Below are 14,749 nucleotides of genomic sequence, written 5' to 3'. Positions count from 1 at the left end.
GCCTCGGTAACAAGAAAAGATTTAAGGATCCTTTTCCACAAGTTTGGTATTTTTGCTTCAGCATCATATGGATAGTTATAAGGATACTCCCTTGTAGGAATGTGGACTGCATCCCCATCAACTTCCCTGTATGGACAATTTCTAGTGATTTTAAAATATGCCATTTATAGGTGCAAGAGAGGAAAAGTAGCATTGTAGCACACACCTGACTGAGGCTCTTAAGAAGAGTTCCAACATTAGGAATTGAAAACCAATACGAGTCTGAATCAGCTATCTGCCGGATCTGCATTCAAAACAAGATTCATTTCATGGTAAAAAATTAAGAGGCATGAGAATTAATGTGTACCCCTTAAAGTCAAAAACGAAAAAAAGGAAATTTCCTTCCACAATCACATTTAATATACCTAAATTAACAATATAAATTTGAAAATTATCATATTATCTTTAGCCACTAAAAAGCAAATACAAAACAGATTTTTTTCAGCATTGAGATCTACAACCCCACCAGAAAACAGATTTTTCCTTCTTAGCACTGTATAGCATAGGGTATGCCTCCAAACAAAAATCATAAATACTTTCCCTAAATATGCCTAGAATTCAACTAGGAAGCATACCATGTCATATAAGGAAGAGTTTCATCCATGAATTCTACTTACACAAACACCTGCAGAATTAGCTCTCTTGAGAAACAAGCCAATACACAGATGACATGAAATCTATCATAAATTTCTGGCACAGACAAGTAGTTTTAAAACACTTTCACCTTAGTATCCAAAACTCCCATTATACTAAAAAATTGTTGTGAAATCCCCTTTCTAAATAACAATAATAATATTATAATATTCAATAATGAATTATAATATAATCACAAGACAAGTCTTCATAAACCATAAGAGTCGATAATCCATATGGAAGGATGAAAATACCATAAATAATAATAACATTGATGCTATAGAAAAGAAAATGGCCAATAAGGATAAGTAAAACTAATGCCCGTAATCAATACTAAACCAATATGCATAATTGTTATTCACGAATTAGAAACCAACTGGTATCTTTGCACATGATAAGTATCACTACACAGAGATAATCATCTAGCAATGTCACTGATGAGAGAAAACTGCAAGGCTTTGTTCAGGTCCATCATACAGAAGAGACGAATATCCAAAAAAACCCGACACTCCATGTCTAAAAAAACTAAGTGAAACATATACAAACAGTGACCATATAAGCATGATCATGGCTAAGGCACTGACATCCTGAAGAACAGCATGAATGATGTTGAAGGTCATATTAGTCGATGAACTATGTTTCGCGAAGTTTTGGGACAGGGATGTGCTTCTATTATGGGTACAGTTTAGGGGCAATTTTTAGGAGACAGTAGGGGACAGCTATTAAGAAAATAGGGGGATTTTTATATAGAGAAACTTCCCATATGCATATAATAACATTGATAAAGAATTCACCATAGACATTTTAGAAGCTTAATACATAGCATTAGACTTGAATTGAGATTTCACATGTGAATCAGTAAGCAAAATAACAAAATCTAAATGCTCTCATTGTCACTATATGGCATACATATAGCAAAAAATGCCCAAAGGCTCACAATATCAGTGTTACACTAGCGGAGGGGTGTGGCAATGCGGGGGGACGTCGGGACAAGTTTCAGGTGCGGGAAAAACAAGGGCCTCAATTTAGTGAGGGTGCGGGGGGGAGAGGGGAGAGGGGTTTGCATAGTATATATATATATATATATATAGATGACTGAAAATGCTAATTATGAAATGATACTTCAATAAATTATATAACATACCAAATATAGTTGAATAGAGAAAATTGAAATGCGATTCACAAACCATAAGTTCAAACTTGAAACTTGAAACTTCATAACCATTACCAATGACCATTTAACAAATTAACTTAGTTCAAGATGCAAGATTCAAAATTCATTGTTCAAATATGAATATCATATATCATAAAGATGCTCATGATGACAATGAGCCGAGTAGCATGAAACAGTGAAATGAAATAATGTATCATAGCCATATCAAATAATCAAAGTGAGTACAATCAATAAAATGACAAAATGTCAATAATGAGAATGGAATCCCGAATCATCCCAAGTGCTCTCTAATCATCCCCTATATCGAAGTCCTCATCACTTTTTAACTTTTAAAAAACAAATGCAAGAAAGTATTTTTTTTAACTTTTTTGACCACTTGGCCAGCTGCACCCCGCAAGCACCCTAGGAGCACCCCACGCACACACATGCACGCACCCTTGCACCCGAGCACCTGCGTCTTGCATCCCAGCCAAGTGCTCGACCAGTGCGGCCGAGGTGCAGTGACAATTTTTCGGCCAATGGGGGTACTCGGGTGCAGGGTGCGTACGTGCACCAGGTGCTTCAGGGTTTTGACCCAAGTGCACGAACTTGGGTTACACTGCACAATATCAACCATGTAATGATATAAAATATTAAAATGTAAATACTATAACTAAACTACTAAACAGTAACATAGAAATTGTCAATAATATATAACTGCCCATAATCAGTAGATGGTAGGTCTAAAAGTCTAAATCAAGTAGATTCGATGCCCTAACCTCCCCTTTCAACAGTTGTTTACTTCTTGACCAGCTGCTCCTTGCTGCTCTTCTACTTTGTGAAAGTGAAAATTGATTTATTTTTCTTCTTTTTGGTTACTCTATGGCAAGAGTAGGTTTTGGCATTGTTAGATGTGGTTTGGATGTCCTTGTGGACCAACCAACCTTTTTTTCAAATTTGAAAATGATTTATTGTTTAACACTAGCAGTCCAAAAATGGCTTGGGCCATAGGGGACGGGTAGAGGATTTCTACCCCTCCCAAGGACTTCTAGTTGTACCCTCATACCCTGCTGCTCTCAAAGTGGCATTTTGGGAACAGTACCAGATTTTCTCATTTTGAAACACCACTGGGGATGGCAAAAAAATAGGTCTCCACGCCCAGGAGATGCATCCTAGAGGAGCATAGTTGATAACACTAAGAATACCTTTATTTGGAAGGACAGTTATCGTAATTTCCCCTTTTTTGTAGCCATTATTTCTTAATGTGTCGTTAGCCCTTTCCACCTAGTCCCATGGGCTAATCGGGACTTTACCAAGATCAGTGCGAGTTTTAGTCTAGGCACTTTCAGATTCAAGCCAATCTGAGTTGATACAATGGGGGTTTCTAAATACTTAGTATTTATAGTAAGTCAGCACAGTTCCTGCTTTCTGGCTTTCAGTGTTGGACTTGGAGCATATTGCTGAGATCTTTCTGATGAGCTATAACACATTGTTTTTGAGTCCAATTGATTATCTATTTTAATGCCTGAAGATTAAATTCTTTGAATAAGTGGCTTTTAAATTAAAAGGCAAATTAATAATTCACTTTATTTTTATAAGGCCATATTATTCTCTTGAGTGGGAAAATGGATACTTTAAAAAGGAAAAAAGAAAAAGAGATAGGCAGGCGAAACTAAAAGGTCACTGCATTGAGCATTAATAGAAGGAAGTTTGGTTCATTTCAAAATACTCAGTTTATGATTTGTATTTCATTTTCTCTCTTGGAGAGTTCTACAAAGCTTCATTCTTCAGCAAGTGAGAGGACAGATACCACTGAGCTTGGAGGCAGTGGACGGAAACCAATTGTCTGCTGGAGATATCACAGGGGTATCTCATTTGTGCTTAAAAACTTTATTTCATTTTAACCTTCTGACCGTAGTTTATATGTTCAAGATTGGATATTGATATTGTTCTGTTGTAGGATCTAAAAGCATTATTATTTTCAAAAACTATATATTTTCAGTTGGATATTGTTATTTTGTTGAATGAAGTGTAAATCATTTGTGTAAATCTGTTGCTGAATTTTTTGGATTGTGTTTTTAGAAATTTGGAGAAAATATTTGGTTTGAGATATTACCGCTATTTGTATATTGTTGATGAGTCAAAACTTATGGAAAGATCTATACCAATCTACTCTAACAACGATTAATGAGTTGAGTGATGAGTGCAACTCAAATTTTAGCAACAAATCAACCGTTAAAAGGAATATTGGCAGAGATAAACATACAAGAGATGGTGTGATTAATATCCAAAGGACTAAATATATGATGATTTATGAGATGGCAATCAAAGTATGATGGTTTCTAAGAGGGTTTGAGAGATGTACCTATTTTGTGGGCAAAACAAAGATTTGCAGGAACAGACAGTGATTTGTAGGCCCAGTAGTGCACATAAAGAGACAAAAGTGGGCATCTCTAAGGGCCACAGGTTAGTGGCCACAAATTTGTTTCCATACTTCCTAAAGCAGTTGATATAACCATCGGAGAAAAAAGTTTACACACAGACAAAACAATAGAATCCAAGACTAAATGGGTGCAAAATTTGTTTGAGTGCCAAGCCTCGTCATACAACAAAAACAGAACCAAAAAAGTCAAGAATTCCAAAAGTATTAGAACAAAGTAGGGAGCAAATATGAATTATGGTGCAAGCCTTTTGATGCAGTCACAATAGGAGGATCCTCAATGAGAGCAGTCCAAACTGTGTAGCCCAAGTCACACAGCGGAAACCACAAAAACAAGAACGATGAACTGAAAACATGCCAAGTCAGATGTTTGCATTAACACATTAAAATTACATACAATTGGCCAGCAACATGTAGGATTACATTCTCAACTTACAAGCACAGTTACAAAAAAAAAAAAAAAATCCAGACTTCTAAGCCCTTCAAACCCCAAAGAGTTATCTACCAAACTGATAAATAACAATGATCAAATGCCCCAGTATATAGAGCCTTCACAAGAATCATTTAGGCCAAGAAAGATCACATTTTCCAAGATAAGGTAAATGTAATACCAAATATAGGTCAGGACCTAAATCACAAAAAACTTAACCAGCACGATCTGAAATGAAGCACAAACCCATAGGTATGTCGGTCATGAGCTCAAGAACATTGAATGATGAACCGCAAAGCTTCACAAATCACGGAATGGCTATGCATGATTGGAAAACTCCAATTTAGTCATTAAAAATGAAGAACACACAGGTCCAAGAAAGAATCCTAGATATCTCCACTACAAAGGATTGGATCGAGGTGTGAACCCAGACAAAGGTAAAACATGACGTCTAGAACATTCATCCTAGATATCTCCACTGCAAAGGATTAGATCAAGGTGTGAACCCAAACAAAGGTAAAGCATGATGTCCTGAACATCCATGAGGTTCACAGTAGAAAATGAGCCAACTCAAAGGAACGCCATAGAAAACGAAAAAATTGACAAAAGAGGAACAAACTGAAAGGAAATATTTTTTATTGATACAAGATTTCCATGAAGGCAAGGATATTCCTACATTAGACACCCTTGGTGAGAAGATGTTTCGTGAAAGGAACTCATGACCATCTGATAAGACCCAAGATGTAAATCCCATGTGCATCCTTGATCCAGATATTTTCCAAATCTTTATCTTTCTTCCTCCTTATGTCTTTACTTTCTTTTGACAAATCCTTCAATTTCTCTTTATCTTCACCTTCTTTTCCTCACCTCATATCTGCATAGAGTAGTAAGGGACATTTACCACCACTTTCTTTCTTCTACTTATCAAATTTACCAATTCTGCAAGACCCCATTTCACTTGCAACCAAGGCCTTTTGTTGCATATCTCTACCTCTTCCCAACTAGTACCATCTTGTTATCAATTATACTCACAAGATCCTTCTTCAAATCCACCTTGTCCTCCAAGATCCTTCTTCAAATCCACCTTGTCCTCCAAAATGATCTCTGTATTTTATTTCTCAACACAACAAATCTTCACAAGACTCGAGTTCCCCACTCCCTTCTCTTTCTTCCTTAAGGAAGCCAAAGTAAACTTATGCATATCCTTCTCTATTATAAATAGGTTCTTTCAATAACCATAGTTAGCTCCTCTATCAAACTGCCAAGGTCTACCCAACAAAACATGACAAGCACTCAAAGACAAGACTTCATCTCTGAGGGCCAATATTAAAGTTCACCAAGCATTGCTCTTTCACCTCTACTCCATGATCATCTTGTGAACGACTTATCTTGTAAGTACTAGGATTCCTAAGCCTCTTAAAAGCAAGCTTCTCTATCATTTCCTCATATACCGAGTTATTCGTAATTCCACTATCTACAATAACCTTACAATACTTACCCCATGATTTGTATATAATCCTAAGAAGATTCTTCCTTTGTGTAGTTTCAATCTCCCCTTTGTTTTGCTCCATCAAAACTCTGCTACATATTAAGGATTCTCCTAGCTCTAGATCTATCGTACTCTCATCTAGGGTTCCAATGATATGTTTCTCATGTGCCATATAATTCTTCTTACCGGTTATCCCTCGGAACATTCAAAAGACCTATGTCCAATTTCTCCATACTTGAAACATATACCCAAGAAGTCCTTGTTGACAATTCCTCTTCTTTGTGCCCTCTAATTTGGTTCTTTATGCCACTTAGATCTTGTTTCTTCTTCAATTGCCTGATTCTTCTTGTTACTATTCACTTGTTTCTCCTTTCCTCTAGGGTTATTCAAATGTCTTCTCTTTACCTTATCTTCTACTGGCATATTGGTAAGCATCCTCAACTGTGGAAATCTTCGACATACTCATCTCATCTTGGATGTTAAGTCTAAGACCATTTAATCTAGCCACCTTCTCCCCAATTATCTCTCAGTGTCTAATCTGATAGTCATCTTGCAAACTTCTCAGTATACTCCTTCACACTCGTGTCCTTTTGCTTCAAGTTTTGTAACTTCTTGAACCACTTCAATTCGTAGTCTTTTGGAATGAATTTAGCCTTCAGTCTTGCAACCATCTGTCTATATTGTGTGATTTTCATTTCACTATTTTCCTCTCTATCTTTCTGCAACTCTTTCCACCATAAAGCAACATTTCCTTTCAACTTAATTTGTGCTAACCTAACCCTCTGCGGATCTCTAATATCTTCAGGCTCAGAGTAGTCCTCCAACTCTCCTATCTAGTCTATCAAATCCTCTAGAGGCAATGAGACAGAAAAGTTAGAGACCTTCATTCTATGACTCTTACTAGAGCCGCTGCCCTTAGCAATCTCTCTTCTCTCTCATTTATTGGTCCTTTAGTTTCTTCAGTCTTTGATTCTTCTGCAGCCTCCTCATATTCATCCTCTGGTTATAGATTCCTCTGCAAACCAACTAATGTGTTTCGGATCTCATTCCTGAAATCTTCCATCATTTGTTTTACCCTCCTAGAATTCATCCTTTGTGGTAGCATCTTTCCCTCAACTCTGGTGCAACTACCTTAAATCAACGATCTAACCACAAGGTTTTAATTGCCTCTCACTTGGCAATTTACTAAACACACGTACAACCTGCCTCAATTCGACAATTTGGCGGCCTAGTTGAATCTCATTTGAAGTTCACAACCAGTAGTAATTCCTCTTCTAACCATCTTACACAAGTCCTATATAATTGCAGGCTAGATCCACACTCTACCACCCCACAACAAACACTTATGGGGTTCACAAATTCAAGAACAAGGATCTTCTATCACATGAATATAACTTTGCCCCAATATCATCTGGCGCACTCACGGTAGGAGGATCCTCAATGAGAACACTCCAAACCATGTAGTCTAAGTCACAAAGTGGAAACCACAACAACAAGAACAACAATGAACTGAAAAAAGCCAGATTTGATGTTTGCACTAACATAGATTCATAAAAATTACATACAATTGGCCAGCAACATTTACGCTTACATTCTCATCTTACCTACCCAATTACAAGCAAAAATCCAAATCTCTAAGCCTTTTGAAGCCCCAATAGTTATCTACCAAAAACTAATACCTAACAATGATCAAGTGCCCCAATATATAGAGCCTTCCCAAGAATCATGGCAGCCAAGAAAGATCACATTTCCAAGATAAGGAAAACAGAATACCAAATATAGGTCAGGACCTAAATCATGAAAAACTTAACTACCACGATCTGAAATGAAGCACTCACACATGGGTATGTTGATTATGAGCTCAGGAACATCGAACGATGAGCCACAAAGCTTCACAAATCACAGAAATGCTTCGCGTGATTGGAAAACTCCAATTTAGACATTAAACGTGAAGAACACATAGGTCCAAGCATGAATCCAAGACATCTCCATTGTGAAGGATTTGATCAAGGTGCAAACCCAAACAAAGGTAAAACCTGATGTCCAAAACATACCATGAGGTTAGCAACAACAAATGAGCCTACTCAAAGGAACACTGACGAAAACATAGAAATTGACAAAACAGGAACAAACTAAAATGAAATAATTTTGGTTGGTGCAAGATTGCCAAGAACCCAAGGATGTTCTTGCATCACCTTTCTATCCCAAATCAACAACTTTAATGTGGTCATTTGAAATTTATTTCAAATGAGTTATAGGAACTGAAAAAAGGCTAGTAGACTTAGAGATGGCAAAAGAAACTATAGAAAACAAACTCCAAGGTGTAATTTAGGTCAATGCAAAGCTAGCTCAAGAAAATAAGATACTTAAAGCTTGGACAACTGAGATACAAAGCATCATGTAGATAGGGCAACAAGAGATTTCAGCTCTAAAGTATGAGTTAAACCAGGTCAAGGGCGGCAAGATAAACCAAATACTTGAGAAAAGTAGCATCCCAAACATCAAAGAGTTTCAGTTAGTTATAGCGGATATAGAAGTCAAAGAAACAGAGCTAAGAGACAAGTTAGGATAGGCCAGATCATGGTCTAAAACAGTCAAAGAGTCAACAAAGACACAGAAAGATCTTATAAGGAAACAGGTTGCAAATGTGGGAAGAAGACCGTCAGGAGAAAGCATAAAACATCATTATCAAAGGTTTAAAAGAATATGGGGAAGAAGAAAACACTAGACTACTAAGAGACTTCTTGTTAAACAAGCTATAATGGGCAAGATAATTCATTCAAGGAAACAAATTGGGAAGATTGACCAGAGGAGAAAGAAGCAGAAATGCAAGTGATCTTGAAAAATATAGAAGATAAGAATCAGATTTTAAGAAACAAAAGATTCCTCAAAGGAACTCATATGTATATAGATGAAGATCTAACTCCTGCATAGTTAGAAGACAAGAAAAAAAGCAATTGGAGAAGGCTACAGCAGCAAGGAGTCCTGGTTTAGGGTCAATTGCAGTAGGAAAAGACATCATGTTCGTAGAGACTCATGAACACAAAGGATGCAGGGTTGCAAATTTTGAAGGCTTTAATAAGGTCTCAGTATGGAATGATTTAGTGGAGAATGGAAAGGGCACAGTGGAGTGACAACCTTACATGACAGAAAATAATAAAAAACGAAGAAGAAAGACCCAATTCATATGGGTGAAGATTTCAAAGAAAGAGACTCCCGTCATTCTACCTACTTGTTACTTGCTCTATATGGCTCAAAAACATACAAGAAAAAAAAGCTAACAAAGAAGATCCACATGCAGCCATATAAAGGGACATAGCTTATTATTGCACTTTAAGGGAGATCATTCTCATTGGGAGCTTTAATGCTAGAACTTAAAATAATCAAGCAATTTTCCTTAGGGAGTGTTGGTTCCCAAAACCATAGATTGGAAATCCAAGAGCTTTGTCAAGTCTCTAGTAGGATTATCCAAATCAGTTCTGGCCAACAAACAAGAATAATTTTAATTCCCTTGCACTTTAGGCTCCGCTATGCCTAGGCAAGTAGACCTTCACCTCGAACCTGGTCACCTTACTCAAAGCTTTTATATCGCAAATTTAGTCTTTGAGTTCTTCGGTTGGCAAAATCCTTGAACTCAATCAATAAAAGTTTATGTGATTGCTTTGATATAATTGAATGTTTGTATAATATTTATCAATAATTGATTAGATGCTTGCAAGAAGGAAGTACATTGATTTCTAATGTCAATTGTAAATCTGATAAATATATTCCAATGCTTCAAAAGACCAGTGCCTATGCTTATTAGGGTAACAAAGTCGACTACAACAAGATTATTACGTACAACTTTATGAGACAATATTTATTTAAAATATCATCAATTATCCCTAGACTCCAAATACAGAAGATAATTCTTGTATGCAATTCAAATTCTTGTATGCAATTCAACATTAGTCTAAAAGAAATTTTAATCTCTCTAGCGGAAAGCCCAATTAGACAGAGACAAGGAAACACCTATATATTTCACGCCTATCCCTGATAATTGAACAAAGAATGCGGAAAACATCCAATGCATAAGTTCTAGTGGAATAATCCAATAATCTTCTTGCTGATCATAAAGGACAAATCTTAATCATAATTTTAAATCTCTCTTCTTTGAATAAACATGAAACAAAAAGGCTTTTATTTATTATTGAAATATAATATACAAATTTATATTAAAGTCATAGCTTTGATATTTTACATTTCTCCTCCAAGTAAAATATGTCTTCTTTTTTCTTCCGAATGTCTTCTTATTTCTCCCTTATTTATATCTTTGTTTATTTGGAGTATGACTTTTCAAAGTGAAGAGTCATATCTAAATAACACCCCTTTCAAATATAATTAATTATTTCCATTTAATATAATCGCAACCTTAAGCTTCAAATGATCTTAATCGATGGAACAAGAAACTTAGTTACTTTAATATTTTCACATTCATATCAGGTTGCAATACATTATAAATTATTTTTTCTTCTATCGCTTAAACTTACCTAGCGGACTTCTCAAACTCCTATGATCTCTATTTTGTCTTTATGTTGTGCAATCCTTGTTGAAGGTAAAGACTCCTGAATTCCAAAATACTTCATGATAGCAAAGTTGCATATGAATCCGCTGGTCTTTGTTGACTTCCATCATGGTGGTTTTAAATAAAAGGATATGTATGCACATGTATACAAATTGACCTCTCCGCTTTATTTCTTCACTCCCCTCTAACTATCCAAATTCATGTATGCACAAACGCTGAAGTCTCCTTATGCTACAAACACCATATATGGTTTGTGATTGGGAATTGGACTCTTAATTATCACCGGAGTTGCATATGTCTCTTCCAACAAACGAACATTATCGTAATTTGTATTAGCCCAAGATTCAACTGATTATTTCCACCTCCTAGAATCAATTTGTATTGTGTGTATTTTGATATTTTCTATTGCTGATGATGTGGCATCTGTAATATGACTCTTTGCATGCACGCAACTTGTCTAGCGTAAATAGTCCAAGATTGGGGATACTGCCTTTTCCAGCTAATCTCGATCAAGCAACTTCCAGTCACAATGATACTAGATGATTCCATGTTCATCGCTGAATTGTAATTTGGTATCGTTATATACATTCACGCTACTATTTGAATGCTTTTCATTAGTACTTGTCTTTGTTGAATCTGGTGTTTATAAATGCTATCATAATAATTAAACAATCAGTGAAAGTGGTAGTCTTTGTCTCAATCATGTAAGGGAGGTAATCTCACATTTCATTTTACTGCTCTCTTCATTACTCTTTGTTGTCAAGTATGCTTTCATCATTCCTTGCTACATGAATCATTACAGTGCAAAAATGGAGGTCTAAATTTGTAAAGGAAATTTGGGGATCTATTAGGGAGAAGGAAGGTTCAATTAGTAGCCCATTGTGGTTGGAATAACGATCTCTAATTAGGGAAGGGCTCACTAACGACATAAGAGGAGGTATCTCTCACTTTGAAGTTGAGTTGTTGGGGTTATACAGTCCTCAAGATTTGGCCATTTGTAATGGGCTTAGAATGCAGCCCAAATCAGGGAACATCACATATCAAACCTACAACCAACAAAGTGTGGTAGATTATATCATTTGTCACAAAAGCTTGTCCTAAGAGTAGTAAAAATGGAAATTGGTAGCTCTCTTGTAGAAATAAAATCTAATCATAATCTTGTTTACTACTTTGGAGTAAATTGGATTAATACATGCTATAGTAACAAGATATAAGACAAAACACGAAAAGACATGTAATGCTTCAGGAACCAGATATATATTTCATTAATGCTTCAATGCTTCAAGTATATCATACACCAATACATGAGATAGATAGAAATGACTAATATTGAATGAATCCTTTCTCCCAACAAAGAGTGTACATTAAGATCCTAAAGGAGTGCGACCCAATTGTCCTGTCATAAAAGAATGCCATTTGGTTTCTAACAAACAACCTTAACACATGTTTTATTAATCCCAATGTTATAACACACTTTTGCCAACAACATCATGCCCCCCAAAAACAAAGTCATCTCCGGAAGACATACAAAAAATGAGACAATGCTACTATATACAATACATCAAAACATATCCCAGGAGGAAGGAGGGTGCATCCCTGGAGGTGTTGATGCCAAAGGCTGCAACGGTGCTTGCAACTTGTGCATTTGCTGGGTCCACTTCTTTAAATTCTCCTCAACCTGTATCTAGATCTCTAGTGTTGTCTTTATCATCTCTGCAATGTTCCCATGTTTCGCCTCTTTTTCTTCAGACTCCTCTAGCAGACTCTTCTCTTGCTTCATTGTTTTGAGCTAGGCTATGAATGTTGTCCTCTCTAATTCTTTCTCTTTCTTGACTGCCTCAAGCTGAGCGATGAGCGTTGCCCATTCTAACTCCCAGGCTGATTGTTGTGTAGCCAAGTTCCCTTCTGCTGCAACAAATTGGGTAGCTGTCTCCTCTTGCGCCCTCTCTGCTCCCACCTAATCTACCTTACTCTGTCACAGAGCATAGGAGGTGTCTCAGTACGCCTATACTATCTCACGAGTAGGGGTCTCCACTTGGCTTTCCACTACCTCCTCTCCAACAATCCAATCATATCTCATCTCCGAGGCTATGTGTCAGGCCATCCTCGTGCCTTGAAGCATGCGGTGAATGTAGCCAAACAACCTACTCTCATAAATGAGAGAACATGCTCCAACTCCTAAACTACCCCTCGAGTACTCGTGTCTGAGCAGAGATCACCACCTGGCGACCTCAAGTCACTACATCTCCTAAGTAGGCCCCAAAGTCCTCTCCCATGTTATTGGATGACACTGATGTTGGTTGCTCCTGTGTGCCCATCACTGTATCTACTGCCTCCAACATCATCTGAGCACTATCTATTGGAGGTGGTCACTCATCCACAAGGGTGGGGTGTCTCTCTCCATCCGAAAGAATTGTAGGAGATACAATAAGTTCCCTAACCTCAACCTCAGGTACCTCCCTCATAGGTGAGAGAATGCTAGATGCTCGTGCTACTAGTGTTTTGTTGAATCTCCGACTCAAATAAGCACTTAAATCCCATGTTGTACTTGCTAGGTCAGTACTCTCTCTGGCTGGGCTGACTAGCAATGCAACTTCTGCTATGACAACGTCATCTGACCCAATCACATCTAACTGTGGCTCCTCTTAGCTATCATGTGTCTGCTCTTGATCGGGTACCTCTATCACCTCTTTTGACAAAGCCCTGGCTGGCAAGGTGTGGGACTCTGCCTCCGATACAGAAATGGTCTCAGGTACAATTACTACCTTGGGAATGAGTGTTGGCTCAGGAATCACCGTAGGTGCTATCTCCGCCACTACTACAGTCGGGGTCATGTCGATAATTCGTCTAATATGTCTGAAAGCAAGACTATGCATACCCATAGTGGTGGTCAAATGCATTGTTGTGGAGAGAAGAGGTTGTGGGAACAATAGTGGCATCATTGTGATTACCTCGACCTCCTCATCCTTTGTCTATATGTTGTCTCCATCTGTGTCGCTAGCACTTTCGCATGAGGTATCATGTCTACCGTTATCCGTGTTCCTGCGCTTGGATCTTGAGTCTACCTCTTGTCTGTGTCGTTTATGCCCTATCATTGCCTTATATCCGCTTGGTGTGGCCTAATGGCACTATTGCATAATGGGAGGTTCTCCTGGAGCTAAGTGTCCTGGCTTGATCTCGAGCCTATCAACTAGGATCAATCTTGTATCCAATAGCATAGTGCAGCATATAGATTGTTTTATGATGCAGCATCATAAATTCATACATACACTCTAAAAGTAGCATCGCCCAGTCATATACCCTTCCTATCATAATCTCGTTCATCAATGCCACCTACTGAAATGAGATGAAAGAAGAATGGCTGGACCACATAAGTCTACTCTTTACCAAGTCCATAATGCAACGCCACGATCTCACTATAATGTATGATTTCTTCAGCCCTCTTCCTCTGGAAGTCCGTGTTAGAGCTTGGTTTTCTATGTTAGATAGGTCTCTGCATACCATGTTTACGATTCGCTCTCTTTGCCTCCTATTGCATTTTCTTTGCTTTTAAATCAATCTTTTTGCCCCCTTCTACATATTCGAGTATGTCGAACACACTGGTAAAATCTTGCACCTTGAAGGAGATTTCCACATCATGGTCTAGATAGGAAAAGGTGTTGTTTTTGAGTGTCTGTCATAGGTATCTATCATTATCCTTAAGGAACCCTCAAAATCTTTAATGCAGAAATTTGACATTTTTATTGCCCATTCTACCCACACTCCTTATGTTTCCCTTCACCAGATCATCATTTGGAGTTTCCTACCACCACTTTCAGCACTCTAGGCCATTTAACCCTTAGAACTGTATGTTCTGAGGTATTACATAAGATGTTGTAGACGTGTGTACTTTTGATCATACCTTCTTTTTCCCTGTATCTATCCGTCCTGCAACTTTCACTCCTGAAAATAGTACTTGGGTATTCATGGGCATGGTGTTGCCCAAACTTGAACCGATGGCC

At 37.5% G+C, this 14,749-nt stretch overlaps 1 protein-coding gene across 4 annotated transcripts in view; it reads right to left on the bottom strand.

The window, feature by feature from the left end:
* The window catches only part of LOC149552327 (Serine/Threonine-kinase), a 161,571-nt gene that overhangs the window by 37,943 nt on the left and 108,879 nt on the right, over positions 1-14,749 (bottom strand). For all 4 annotated transcript variants that reach the window (XM_089787862.1, XM_089787865.1, XM_089787864.1 and 1 more), the window contains one exon: positions 206-283. In XM_089787862.1, the coding sequence (XP_089643988.1) occupies positions 206-283 (78 nt within the window). The remainder of the gene's footprint in view (positions 1-205; positions 284-14,749) is intronic.

This window comes from Cupressus sempervirens, chromosome 6 (genome assembly GCF_028749045.1).
Source record: "Cupressus sempervirens isolate cs-2001-9-10 chromosome 6, ASM2874904v1, whole genome shotgun sequence".
In the NCBI taxonomy this organism is placed as follows: domain Eukaryota; kingdom Viridiplantae; phylum Streptophyta; class Pinopsida; order Cupressales; family Cupressaceae; genus Cupressus; species Cupressus sempervirens.
This window is presented reverse-complemented; position numbering and strand designations above follow the sequence as displayed.